This window comes from Phycodurus eques, chromosome 17 (genome assembly GCF_024500275.1).
Source record: "Phycodurus eques isolate BA_2022a chromosome 17, UOR_Pequ_1.1, whole genome shotgun sequence".
In the NCBI taxonomy this organism is placed as follows: domain Eukaryota; kingdom Metazoa; phylum Chordata; class Actinopteri; order Syngnathiformes; family Syngnathidae; genus Phycodurus; species Phycodurus eques.
The window spans coordinates 935,059-949,866 of NC_084541.1; the positions used below are offsets into that span (position 1 = coordinate 935,059).

General features: G+C 46.3%; 1 protein-coding gene across 1 annotated transcript in view; it reads right to left on the reverse strand.

Annotated features, from left to right (window-relative positions):
- The window catches only part of fam222ba (family with sequence similarity 222 member Ba), a 38,855-nt gene that overhangs the window by 3,222 nt on the left and 20,825 nt on the right, over positions 1–14,808 (reverse strand). Inside the window, 3 exon segments of the mRNA XM_061703138.1 lie at positions 1–171; positions 173–798; positions 10,091–10,218. Of these exon segments, the coding sequence (XP_061559122.1) occupies positions 1–171; positions 173–798; positions 10,091–10,172 (879 nt within the window). The 5' untranslated portion in view covers positions 10,173–10,218.

Here is a 14,808-nt window from a genome sequence, read left to right on the forward strand (position 1 = left end):
GCCTTGGGCCCGAGCTTGGCAGAACTGGTTGATCTGGTGCATGATGGTGCTCAGGTCTGGCTGGCGGCCCTGGTGCAGCCCCGTGGCCATAGGGAGGGGAATGGTTGAGGTAGAGACGGTCACGTTAGGTGGTGCGTCGCCATCTGGCAGCTTTCGGCTCGCCTGCAGGCCCTGGCGGCGGCGGCGGCTGCTGCTGCTGCTGCTGCTGCTGCTGCTGAAGTAGGACAGCAGAGGGGACGTGCGGGTGGCCGAGGGATGGGTGCTGAGAGACAGTCTGCAGTCTGGTTGGGCCCTGAGAGTGCTGGGCCATGGGGAGAGGATGTCTGAGGCTTTGTTGCCGAGCGAGTGGCATCTGGATAGTCTGAGGTGCGTCCTGGGATTGCAGGGCTAGGCTCTGCTGAGGTTGGGGAAGGTTTGGCAGAGTCAGGTGGTGGTGGTTTAAAGTGCTGGTCGAAGCCACTTGGTAAGGTCCGCCGCTCAGGTGGTTCATGATGACTTCGGGGTGCAAGCGAGCCCGGCTGCCGGCGAAGTCTTTGAGGATGCCTTTGACGGTGGGCACCTTGACGATGGCGAGGAGGCCAGTCTTGGCGTTGGCCTGAGAGGAAGGGTAAGGACTGTAGCGCTGGCCCGATGTGTCCAGCCCGTTGACGGTACGCCGGACGTGATTCCGCTGCGGGACTTTGACACTGTTGGGGAAGATTTTGATGGTGAGCGGATTGTTGGCAACTTTCTTAGCATAGGCATCCAATTCTGCAGGGCTTGGGAACGGAGTGGATCTCATCCTTTGTGTGGTGTCCCCTATGATTGGGGAAAAAAAAAAAAAAAAAAGAGAGAGAGAGAGAGAGAAGAAAAGGATCATTGACTGGAAAGGCTATTACGTAGAATTGATTGGTGCAAAAGACCAGATTGATTATTAGGGCGTGACCAATATGGATTCTTTAAGGCCAATTTATATTTATGTCTCCAAACACGTATTAATGGGGCTGTTATGTTGTTGTTCAAAGTTGGTTACTCTCTGCGAAAACGTGGTTCCAGCCAGACAAGTGTATTGCTTCACCAGATGGCTTATTTCAATGTTTTGCGACTGCTTGTAACGCTACCTTAGCAATTAGCGAGGCTTTCACATGGTCTTCGCCGAGCCGCTCCTCGTCCTCCCTTCGTGACACTTGTAAGAAGTGCAGCTTATTGGCTACCATGGAGTCGCTGTGCAATGTGGATGCGCGGCCAACGTCAAGATGTTGGATTCGGGTCTTTGACTCGGGTTAAATAGCGGAGCGCAGAGTCCAAAGCAAAGCAAACATGGTGAAGCAGCATGTGGCCATTATGCCGCACACAAATGGAAGAAGTTGCCAACAGAAGTGACGTCAGCCCCAAGAGTGCATGTTTTCAAGTCCACGTTCAAAACTTCGTTCGTTTTTTCTCATGCTTTTTAGAGCCTTTCCACTTTTAAATGATATTTCTGTTTTAATTGTATTTTTATTTTCCCCCTCTGTTTTAAACGTATATAAGGTGTTTCCCCCCTTTGTTTTTAAAGCTTTGTAAAGCACATTGATTTACCTTGTGTATGAAATGCGCTATATAAAAAAATGTGCTGTGTTTCCGGTCGTTTCCGGCGCTGTGACGTCACACGAGCCAAACGGCCTGTTCATTCGGAGTTGCGCGATTGTGACATACGGTTGTTCCCGTCCTTGTATATTTGTTGTCGTTTGATTTAGCGACGTCACAATGGTTTATCGGGTGGCGTTCGGTTGGACAAATGGTTCAGGCGGTGGCGAGAGTTTCTTTGGCTTTCCAAGTGAAAAGGAAACACGTGACCAGTGGATGGGGAAAGTCAATCGACGGGAAGAAACGTGGGCAGCTGCGGGTGCCTAGCAAGCGTTCCAAACTCTGTGCTGACCACTTCGAACCGGCGTGTTTTGAGAAAGACTGAGCAGAAAGCATTGGATACACAGGCAGCAACTATTTTCCTACGGCCATCGGGACCTCCACCGCCGGCGAGACTAAATCTCGCAGCCGCCACGGCAAAGTTCCTCGCATATACCGACAACTCTATTATGGTTGCACTGGGCAGCAGGGGAAAAAAGACCCCCGCAGTACTTTTCAGTACCGTCGTCTGTACTTTGGCCTATATGGCAAACCAACAGACGCGGCAAAGACTTTCCGTGTGGCGTGTTATAATGCAACTCGAGCGAGGGGCACACAATATATAGGAATACTGCATACTGTGAATATATAATGCGTACAGTCGTGCTAAAAAATGATGGCGCCATTTCAAGCCGCGAGTGTATCCAAAGACACGCTTTTGACCTACCGTCACATGGAGCCAGTGGCCGCTCTCTCTTTCTGTTGTACAGCTGCTACTCGGCCGCTAGGCCTCGTCAGTGTTCCGACCTCCAGATCGGCTCAAACATGTACGGTTCGACGATGCCGTGTTCAGTCGGGTGCTCCTGTACGTCGTAACCCTCCCCATGTTCCGACACGTTGCTCGCCATTGCGTATAGATTGTAGCGCACTGCGTTTGTCAATTGCAACGTCACTTCCGGTCGCCCTCGCGGCGGATAGACCAACCGCACCCCGGTGTCTTGAGCTTCGGATATGTTCGGGGAGTGCTCAATATGTGTCATAAAATCCTCTTTTTTGGCTAAACTATAGTTGAAAACTTGCTGGAAGTTTGAACATCTTTGTCATCTCACCTTTAAATGTAAAAATAAAAAAAAGAATACAAATAAATCGGTTTGAAAAAGGCTTACATCGGCCGATTAAATCAGCCGGCCAATAAATCGATCGGGCCCTACTGATAATAGCCGGTAATGGCTCATGATCTACAGTATAATTACAATGAACCGATCAATCACATTGCAACTGACACAATCCCCGTTTTAAACAAAACTAGCCACATATTTAAGGTTCTCGTCCCCTTTTCATGACAACCGTCCTGGTAGTTTTTGTGCCACCCGTGCCAGCGCAACAAACAAACAACAAAGCAGTCGACATGGGTGAAGAATCACCTCTGGGGCTGAGGTAAAAAGCGGGTATGCGGCAATGATGCTCCCCGTGGCTGCGTCGGGGAGAAGGGGGGGGAAAACGCAGCGAGCTCGACATGACAGCAGACGAGTAATCAGACACAGTCTCTGATCTGCGGGGAGACTTTGCTTGCTCCAGCTAGCAGACATTTGTTACACGTGCTCAGCATCCAAGACTAAATTTAACCTCTCAAAGCGACAGTATGAAAATGATGGTGTTTGTACGTAACTGTGTGTGAGGGTGGTTCACTTGTGAGCCTATTTTAAATGGATACAAAAAAAAAAAAAGATCACGTAGAGGTTGGCTAAATGTGCTGGGCCTTGTGCATACTTTTTTTGTCTGGATGCACCGGTTGAAATGGTCGAGGAAACAAAACTACACAAGCAAGACTTGTTTTGTTGTTTACAAATCATAATTTCACGCTGGAATGATGCCAGGTAACGTCGTCCTCTGGACACACTGCAGTGGAAACGGGAGTATTAAGATGAGCATTTCATTGAAATGAACTAACTTTACATTTATTAGTATGAGACCGGCCCGTTCGGTTAACGTAAAGTGGACAGCGACAGACGATGACGGAGCAGCCATGTCCGTGCTTTCGTAGGGTCTCGGCTGTTCCACTCAGTCTCACTCGGCTTGAGGGACGAGGCACGGGGCTGAACCCGGAGCTCGGAACCGTCTGTGCCAAGCGGCTAATTAATTCCAATTTTATTCAGGAATGGGAAACAATGGGCAGCAATGTGCAGGGCCCGCATAGGGCGGCACACAGGGGGGCTGGGGGAGGCGGGCTGCTGTGACTTAAGTGTCCAGCCTGCTGATGGCAGCCTCATTAATGCCAGGGTCTGGGCCAAGGCCCTAGAGCTAGCGTCCGCCATCACATAGGCCAAATGCGTGTCACTGAATAAATGCCAGCGTAAGCAAACACAGACAGAAGCACACACGGTGACGATGGACTTCACCTGTCAACCGCTACGGATGATAAACGGCCTTTGTGACATCAAAGTTGACTGCAGAAAGACTAAACGGTATTCACCTTATTCACAGTGTCAACATACAGTACATATCGGGCTTGGCAATAAAAGCCAACTTGGACAAATGCACTTTGGTTGTCTCGAAGTGAAAAAGCACCGCCGCTGTGGATACAATATTTTCATTTGATATTTTTGTTGCTGTAAAGAGTGGAAAATGCGCTTCTTATTGTTTGTAAAGCTCCAGGATTGGCGTCGCAAGACGATTGGTTTTCTCCTACAATGTAATCGTCCTTGAGTAGATAACTGTGACCTTAGCTCTTTGCAGCCATTCCACCTTTTTCCACATGCTTTTATATACATATCCTGTGTGTCAGGTTGTCAAGCAATGAGCAGAGTGAGTGCCAATGACTTGCTAGGGAGAGTCGTCACAGGTCATGAGTCATGGATCTTCGAGTACCGCCTGGAGGCCAAACGCCAGAGCCTTCAAGACAGTCCGAGTCCAAAGTCAAAGTAACCATTGCTTCTACTGTATTATATGTAACAGTGCCAGAAAAGCATTTTATTACTACATGAAACAATGAAAATGATTTTGGTTCTTGTTGGCAGTAGTTAGTACTCAGACTTGTTGCTATAAAAAAAAAAAAAAAAAAAGATTTTAGGAATAAGTCACAAAAAAACAAACATATCTACAACCCCAATGCCAATGAAGTTGGGACCTTGTGTTAAACAAATAAAAACAGAATACAATGATTTGCAAATCATGTTCAACCTATATTTAATTGAATACACTACAAAGACAAGATATTTAATGTTCAAACTGATCAGCTTGATTGTTCTTAGCAAATAATCATTTACATAGAACTTGTAATTTCTTTCTTAGAATTTGATGTCTGCAACACATTCCAAAAAAGCTGGGACAGGGTCATGTTTGCCACTGTGTTCCATCACCTTTTCTTTGAACAACATTCAATAAACGTTTGGGAACTGAGGACGCTAATTGTTGAAGCTTCATAGGCGGAATTCTTTCCCATTCTTGCTCGATGTACAGTTCAGTTGTTCAACAGTCCGGGGTCTCCGTTGTGGTATTTTTCGCCTCATAATGCGCCACACATTTCCAATGGGAGACAGGTCTGGACTGCAGGCAGGCCAGTCTAGTACCCGCACTCTTTTACTACGAAGCCAGGCTGCTGTAACACGTGCAGAATGCGGTTTGGGATCGTCTCGCTGAAATAAGCAGGGGCGTCCGTGAAAAAGACGTTGCTTGGATGGCAGCACATGTTTCTCCAAAACCTGTACGTACCTTTCAGCATTAATGGTGCCTTCACAGATGTGTGAGTTACCCACACCATTGGCACTAACACTGCCCCATACCATCACAGCATGCCAGAGTAGCATCTGCTCCATTTGCACACTGATTGAGGAGTATCTGCAACATTTGCACCATCTACATTGTCCCAGATGATCGCGCTACTCGTCACTTTAAACCGCATACACTCCTTGAAGTCTTGGCGCCCTTTGCACAATGGTCATTGCACCGGACTATTGCAATATTAGTCATTAGAGTCAACTGCTCTAAGTGCTAGAGGACTCTGCATCTTTTGCACAATTGTCAAAAAAAAAAAAAAAAAAAAAATGTACCGGCATTACCAGACAACTAGCAACCCTTTATTGCTCAGTGACTGTTTTTTGTCAATGTCTTTATGTCTCAAAAGTGTTCTCTGTCAATTGAGCGTCTGTTGTCGTACTAGAGCGGCTCCAACTACCGGAGACAAATTCCTAGTTTTTTTTTTGATATACTTGGCAAATAAAGATGATTCTGATTTTGATCATACTAGGAGAGGCCCATGCCTTCATTTAAACTTTGAAATGGGGAAAAAAGAGTCCATAAAGTATGAAAGTATAAAAGGGGTTTTACATTGCTAACGCAGCAAAACATGGAAATAGTGGCGCTAGCTAGTAGTTTGGCAGAAATGTTGCAAACTAAGAAAATCAGAGTAATCTTCCAGAAAATTAATAATCCCTTGTACATTGGGTAAAAAGGCCAGGCTGTAGATTGTGTGTGCTCGCAAGTGTTGCTGATTAGCATTTCAACCTTCACCTCAAACCTGGATTAATTGAAGGGTTTAGAGTATCAAGGGAGGGTTAATGAGGATATGAGTGAAGTTTGCAGGCGGTTGCTGGTGGCGACAGGCGCATCATCTCACATCTCCGACTAAGCACATACTCCAACAGAGAGGAGGGGAAAGGGGCCAGTTTGCCCATGTGTTAATTACTCCGCTGTTGGCACACAAGTGCATCGTCAGCAGGGTCTAATTGGGGCTTCTTTTATTCAAACTACTGTTTTTATTGAACATGGTTTAAGCGGCAGGGGGGCCGGAGCACTCACGCTGCTGTGAATTGCAAATTTCCACTCAGGAGCAGGAAATTGAGTCTGAAGCTTCAGTTTCAAATTAGACTGTTGAATTGAGTTCTACGCATGCAGCCAGCTCCTTCAAAAGCAGCTGAACAAAGCACGTCATGCCGACAGGGTCAAAGAGTGACATCAGCAAAAAGGAAAATATCTTAAGAGAGTAGAAAAAGATGGCTGCTTTTTGATCTCTGTGAGATGCAAAAAAAAAAAATAATAATAATAATCTGCCCTGCTGGGCTCCTTGTTTGTTCTGCTTGGTAGAATGGCGGACCAAGGGCCATTTCCTGGTATTTGAGACATCCTGCCTGCAGGATGAGCCCTTTGCTTAATGACCCCGTTGTATCTTTGCGCACCTGATGTACTCCTCGGACAGCCTATGCCTTTGACAGCCATCATCTGCGAACAGGCACTCCCGATGAGAAGGAGAGCAGCTGCTCCGGCCTTGCCTTTGACAGCAACCTGCTAGCTCGTAACTTTTTAAGACTTCTCTTATGCACAGTCTCAGTCGCGGTAAAGCGTAGCGAGCCTGTTGGTCTGGAGCTTTTGGTAAAAAATAGAGGCAGCGGAAAGTGTGAAAGGCAGAATCCGGGCCTCGGCGGGATTATAGCGGAAGGGTAGTGCGCGAATGGCAACAAAAGTAGGAGCTCATTATGTTATGTCTTCAACTTGATTTCAAGTGACGACTAAAGCCTGGTCAAGCAAGTGTCTTTTATACAGCCGTTTGAGGCCAGGAATGTCAAAACCATGCTGTGTTGTTCTGTGTAAACTGAGAACAGGGACTGGAAGCCGATTAGTCTGCAGTGGTGGTGTCAGGCCATTGGTAGTGTAGTGGTTCCCATGACAGAGTATCGCGCGGCTAGCGTGGGATCATGTCCCATCCACGCCCCAGTCACAATCGCCCTGTCACTGACTGGCCGCTCCCCCGAGACCCTGAACACAATAAGCAGTACGGAAAACAGATGGACATATAAAGTGTATTGCTGCGCAAATTAAATTGATGTCCAGATAGATTTCGGAATAGTTTGCAAACACGATCTAAATGAGCTTTGAGGTTTTTTTTGCTGCAACACCTTGACTGCTATCCATCCATCCATTTTCTGTACCGCTTTATCCTGCTAATGATACAAAATCGGATGGTATTAGAATTATGACAATGCAGGGGGGGGGAGGAAGATTGAAATTACAGATCAAAAACCAAACATACTGTGTGACGCACGCTCGGCACCAAAAAGGGATTATAGAGTTGGACAGAAAATCAAACTGAACTTCACTTTCACCCCGTGAGCTTGGTGAGCAGCACAAAAGGAGAAAAGGGAAACAGTCCTGCTGATGGCGGCACCATGCCACAAGCCCGCCTGAGTGAGGCAACAGACGCTGGCACTTAGCAGACTCCCTCATGCTTGCTGATCTCCCAGGGGGTCGGCTGATTACTGGGATTCTGAAATTACAGTCCTGATGAGCACGAGCTTTTTACGAGAAAAAAAGCTCTATAGAAATGGGTCACGCCGAGTTTTCACTGAAGGAAAAAAAAAAAAAAAAAAAAAAAGGAAGAGAGGTACTTTTTAGGATTGAATGGATCACGGCGTGAGCTGTAATCCATGTCTGACAAGTGACTGATTTATGTGGATGATTTGAAAAGCATGGTGCACTACTATAGTACATATATGATGAGGGTTAAGGAAGCTTAGGTAATGTCCATGAAAAGGGGTATTATTTTGACAAAACGCATTTCAGGTCTTTGAAGGTTGACGGAAAACTACGATTATTATGCCCTTTCCAGAAGAAGTGGTTTTCAGAATTCTAATTGCTAAAATCAAACTGGCACAGGAAGACATCAGGTTTGTCCCTTTGTGGTAAAATGGAAATGAACTACTTTCATCAATATATGTTTTGGCATGTATATATATATACATACGGCAAGCATGTCCCCCTTGAAATGGTTGCTACTGTATATCAGACGGCATCATCCAGATATGCTGGTCACCGTGCCAGACAAAAGAAAACTTGTCCAAGTCCAACAACTTCTCCCCAATGTTTTTAAGAAGCCTCTAGATCTGAAATCAAACAGCACTAATGATATGACTGAAGCTATCGGCATTGACATTTCAACAGCTATGCGCCCAGTTGTGCAGGACTCTCCGTATTCAAGTATTTATCATACGTGCTCGAGCCTCATTTCAATGACCACATAAACCTCTGAGTGGCTGCTGCCCTTTATCGGCGACAAGGAGTGGATTGCAGTCCATTCAAAACCTCTTGCGGGTAGAAGACAAAAGTAAGCCATGTCTTATTTATTTAACCTTTATTTGTGCAGGTAAGGCAATTCAGAACAGTTTCTCTTTTGCAATGTTGCACACAGCTGCACACAGCAGAGTAAAACAAGGCCAAAAAAAAGAGCAGGTTTTATTTACAATTTGACCAGATTTGACCTGGTTGTACCTGCCACGGCAGTCCCCGGCGACAGCAGGTGCCCCTTAGTAGTCTGCCCTGACTACTGACAATGTAGACCAACCGAGACATTTTTTTTTTTCCAAAACTTCAAACCCTGAACTCACCTCATTCATCCCGAAAGCATCTTTGAGGTGCCTGTTAGAAACCCTTTAATCGCCATATGCTCTGATTAATGTAATATTTTAAGTACATATCTAACTATATCATCACATTGTACACTTTGCTGTACATGTATTTCTTTGATTTTATGATATGTATTTGTACTTGCTTTGATTTGGCCCGGTTTTGCCCTGGCGCATGCAAGTCAGGTCAGCATTGAAAATGGCAAACTGTTCTCATTTGACTGACCTGCTTAAAGAAATCCAATTAAGCATACCTTTAAGTTGTACATAAAGACTCCACATCTTATTTTTATTTATAATTGTATGTCCTACTTGTAAATGTTCTACTTCAACTATTTACACTACTGTCTGCTGCAAATAAATGAAACGAAACCTAGAATGATCCATTTGGGACTTTTTGTTGCTTTCTCCTGTTGTAGCTAACAGTGAAACTGAGGCACATACTGAACCGTGACATCTGTGAACCATTACAACCCTAGTTCAATCACACCAATCTTTAACATAACCCATAACCCTTTTCAAATGTGAGAGACATATTTGCCATATGAGAGGGTTTTCGAGCACGAAGCACCTTTTTAACTGAGTCAAGTGAGGCCTGCAGTTCTTTGGATGTTGCAATCTTTGACAAACATGAATTTTTTGAGGACGATGAGAAATATTTAAGTGTAACAAACGTGCAAAAAAAAAAATAAATAAATAAAAAAAAATACAAAATCACAAATCAGGAAGGGGCCAACCACTTTTTCACACCACTGTATCTGGTAACGACACTTTTCTCGTCATTTTTACTGCGGTGAATGATTTGGGAGACACGTTATCTCGGGCTCACGTTCACCCTCTAAATTGCTATTCGCTATTCGTATTGACAGTGACGAATGACTTCTGAATCAGAATCGAATCGTTACTCCTTATACTATTCCACTAGCCCGGCAAACGATCGGCTGAACACTTTGTCGACCACTCGAGGATTCGCGATCCTAGAATCTTAGGACAGTGGTTTTTCCGCAGTTTAAAACACGAACCAAGCTAAGGCTGGCGTGGTTATGTGATGGCACGATTGGAACAGATCGGTTTGCTGTGTGGGATGGTGATGGTAGTTCATCTCTACTTACATTTCTGAAGTCCAGTGTTCATCTGCGTGTGGGGGAGATGCTGGAGGGGGAGGTCACCTGGCCCTGGCAGACAGGCCAGCATTTCACACAGACACTAATGCAACATGGGGCACACACTTCTCCTCACACTGCGGAGAGAAAGCAAAAACGGGGGGTTGCTTAGGTTGCTTAGCAATACAGGAGCAGTGCCGATTAAAAGAACTTATCCCCACAGGCAGACACCTTAGGAAGTCTGTTGAATTACACACTAATTCGCACCTGCAGCGTCAGGTAAGGTGACATTTGACGCCGTTAACAACTTGAATTCAACATCCGCTGATGTGACCGCTGAAGTAAAATGAGCCCGAGGGGGTAGCAGGTTTAAATGGAGTCCCTCCATTTCTTTGCGTGGCGCGTTAGTCCGCTTGTAGGACCCCGCTACCTGCGCTTTACCTTTTCATGCCCACAACTAGCACAGCGGAGCAAATTGATGACTCCTGTACATTTTAAAAGGACACACTCACGAGGCCTCGTGCCGACAAGCTAGTACCTGATCGATACTGCGGTCTTACTGACCCGTTTGTTTTGGAGACATTAGACAAGAGGATAGAGTGAAAAGAAATGAAGAAATGAGGCTACAGCTCCAATAAATGCCTGCCACTCTGCGCAATAACCCTGATGTAATAGAGAGGGAGAAAACGTTAGCCATGCTCCACTTGGCTTACTGCTGGATTCCAAACAACACAGATGCTTGCTTAATCAGCACGAAGGAACAGTCAGGGAGCAAATTAAGTCTAAAGAGTCGGTGCCCTCTGCTTTTACTGCGTGGCATCAGCGGAGTGTAGCAAGTGTGTGCAGACAAACAGAGTCCATGAGGAAAGCAATTACCCACAAAACAACCTTAACCTTGGCATGCCAGTAATGGCTTAAGAGGGTTCTCTACCCCATGCGGCGAGAAGAGACAAGTATAGGGAAGGGTGACAAAGTGAGACAGAGGTGGAAAGATAGAAAGGGCAGGTGGCAGGACTGGGGGTGGGGCATGGGGGGCTGAACTTGCTTTAAAAAGCGGGAGCTCAAAAAGGTCAGGACGACAGCTCATTTAAATCCTCCTGGCGAGAGGAGGAAACAAACAAGCCTTAATGAAGCTGCCACTTCAACACAGATACCCGAGATTGTTGCACCTTGGGATGCTGCAGGGGCACAGTGGCAGTGTGGTGGTAGGGGGCAGAGGGTAGGGAGAAAAGCCGCAGTCTTGCAATAGATTTTGTTTGGAGCAGTTGATGCCGCATGCACCCTTTCTAGTTGCCGAGCTTGCCACTCCTCCCTTCCCCGGCTTGCTGATTTGCAGCCCGGACCACCATATGGCAGCAACCCCTACTCGCGATTCACTGTGTCACCGTGCATTAACTTGAATTGGTCTGATATGTTATTCTTTTCCCTCAGCCTTGGAAGGGGTTTAGGTACACAGCGCCTTGATGTCAGCAGGCAGGATTTCCAGCTCTCATTTATCAGGGTGCCGAGATTTCACATAAAGATAACAGCACTCTCTCTGACAACAAGCCCGGGTTGGAAGAAAACCACATATCAAATACAGCGCCGCCTCCGCTCGGTCTTTTGAAACCGAAAACGGTGACAAGCCAGTTTGATTGATGCTGCGGGAAATAAAACGCCAGCGTAAGCCAGCACTGTCTGTTAAAAGAACACGCAGACACCAGCCCACTACAGGCGAAAAACAGCCACCAGGCCAGTCAGTCCACCCCCTTCCTGTCTCCCCCATAGCGCCCCTGAATGTCAGAAAACGCTGCAGTGGGGAGTGCGGCGGCAAAGGTCAGCCTATGGTAATGCCCCAGCTGACACTCTGCCTTACAGCGCAGAGCAAGGAGGGAGGGGAAAGCCAGCCGTCAGTATCAGCGCCAGTGTTCGCAGCAACTCGCACATTTACACGTGGATCTATTTCATGTCACGTTTCCACCGAGCAGTCCCGTATCGTCCGGCTTGTCACAGCTTTGGTTTCACCGCGGCCCATCGAGGGCAAGCTGGCACTACAAAGATAGAACGACACCTTATCCGTGCAACAGAGCAAAACAAAAAGTGACGATTAGAAAGAATAATTGATTCATTGGAATTCCGTCATTTGTGCAGAATGGACAAGCTCCGTCTTTTAGGTATCGTAGTGAACTCCATCGGTGCACCTAATAAAAAGGAGTTGTTATTTACTCTTCTTGAATATGGAAATTGAGAGTATTGTTTAAAAGTGAACTGGACTGCTTGGTAGAAATGGACCCTTGTGAGGCTGTAATTCTCAACTCAACTAGAAGAACATTAAAACCAACCGCCGCAGAAACAAAGTGCAGTACATAAATACAAATCATTAAAAACACACGCTAAATAAATCAATCAATAGTGCTAAGAACTTTACCGGTTTATAGTGGGAGCTGTTCCTCATACTGCCGTGACACAGACGCCCCAGACGAGGCCTGAGCCATCTCTGGCACCACTCTGCAGGTGGTCGCCAGCACTTGACTGGCTTGGCTGCGGGCTGATTCTTGTTCTGGATTGCCCTCTGACCCCCAGGCAGGGGGTTCTGTCTGGTCTGACGTCTCCAGCCGTCACCCTCTCGAGACAAAACTGGGGCTTATGCAGAGAGACAGTCGGTTCTGCGCTGTGTGGAAACTGAATTGCATCTGCGGAGGACGACGGGGCCTTAGCCAACCGAGCGGGCCAACGGAGCAGGGATGGGTTCGGTGGAGTTTGGCCAGGCATCTCCCGCTATCAGCCCCGCACAGACAGTCGACACAGGGTTCTCAAGAGTATTCGGGGGGCTGTGACTCGGCAAGTCGCCACCAGCTACTTACACAGACATTGCGCGAATAAGAGTGAGGCTCGCATTTTCAATCATACCGAACAACAAAGCAAGGCTTGAGCAAGGGATGTCATTGTGTGTGTTAAACTGCTCCCATAAAAGCTGACCTATATTGTACTTTATTTGAGCAACGTAAAGAACAAAGTAGAAGTTCAGGAGAGGTAACTGCTGATGTGGAAAACATTTAGAAAGCCAAATTCTTGAGAATCAGTGCTGAGAAAAATCAAACTGACGAAATCCACCGGCATTTATAAATAATAAAAAGCCAAAGAAGCTCATTTTAAGTAGACACACAGCTGTATAAATACATAAAAACAACCAAAAGATGAGAACACATCATTGGCGCAATATTTGCAGCTTTCTATGCCAATTAAAGGCCAAAGCAATTAGGAGAACCAAGTCACTTGCTCAGTTCTGCTGTTCAGTGCTTATGCTAACTGCTGCTGCAGGAGAGCTGCGTGGTGGGGAAAGCAGGCTGATGTTATTTTAATTGCATGTTTACCCCCAGGTTATAGGTCTGAAATAGAGCCAAGAAAAAAGCACAACTTCAATGCCACTTCAGTGTGCTGATTTTCTCAGGGGCAGAGAGAGACATTACAGTACTTTTCTTGCCAGCCGGCTCTGTGAATAGGAAATAACGAAAGAAAGGGAGCAGAAGGAAGAGGTTTTTTTCTCTCGAATGCGCGAGCATTTTGACAAAAGAGAGCGGAAAGAGTTTGGGCTCTCGAGCTTGTTAACAAGGAATGAAAACATTACCATGAACTTCGTCAGGCTTTTCCAAACAACAGTGAGAATAATTTTATAGGTGCTAGTAGAAGGCCACAGCAGTGCGAGGCTGTGACAAAGTTTTCTGAATCTGAAAACATTTGGATAACTCCAGCACATTCAGAGGCCTTCCGGACCAACGTTTTGCTTTTTAAGAGAGAGACCTTCTCAATCTTGAAACTGCTATCTTGCTTTGTTATGAACCATGACAGTGAGTCGTGCCACCAGATGAGCACCGACTCAACGCAAGCATATCGCGGTTGTGAAATTACGTTGAGGCACTCGGTCAAACTATTGAGCGAGTGAATAACTGCGATGTGATACGTCTGCGCTTTAGCTACTAATTGCCTTTTGACAACAACAAAGGAGGAGCAAAATAATGTGCAGCTGAATTAGTTAAAAATGCACATAAACTGCCACATTTGGATTACAAGTGGAGTCTGTTATGCCTTCTTTAATGTCTTTACATCCTGTGACCCCAAACTCTTGGGTAGTATTCAGCAGTCCCCAACATGGAAACGATGATAGTTGCGGTGGTTAAAGGAGAGGACTGGAAGATAGCGTGGCAGTGAGGGGCTAGACTCAGCTTTTCCGTCAAGGCCAGGACCATTTTAGGACCATTAGCCGACCCCCTCGATGGCGACATGAGGACAGACAGCTGAGGGGCTCTCTTCAGAATGGGCAGCCACTTAAGCCCCACTCGGCTTCCTAAAGTGTTCTAAAAATGTACAAGGTGGAAGAAAGTGTGCTCAGTCATGCGTAGTCTGGCCAAGGTCAGGTGGGCAGACTCAAAAGTGTTGGCAACGTTCCACGCTCGGTGTCCTGAATGCAAAGAAATGCATAGGCCCCACAAGCCGTGGAGTTTGACACACGTTTACACCCGAGGACATGCGGCGGGGATCCAAAGTGAAGGTACCAGCCGAGTCTGCTGCAAATCCATCCAGAGCGCAGCCTGGAGCTCGCTGAGGAAACAGCCACTCTCCTCTCAGACATGATGTGTGAAATGCGACCGTGAAGAAAAGGATAGCTGCTCGAGACCGATTTACTTCATTTAAACACTTATTAACGACTGAAATGGCACTACGCAAAAAATAGTTACACGTCACAGGTT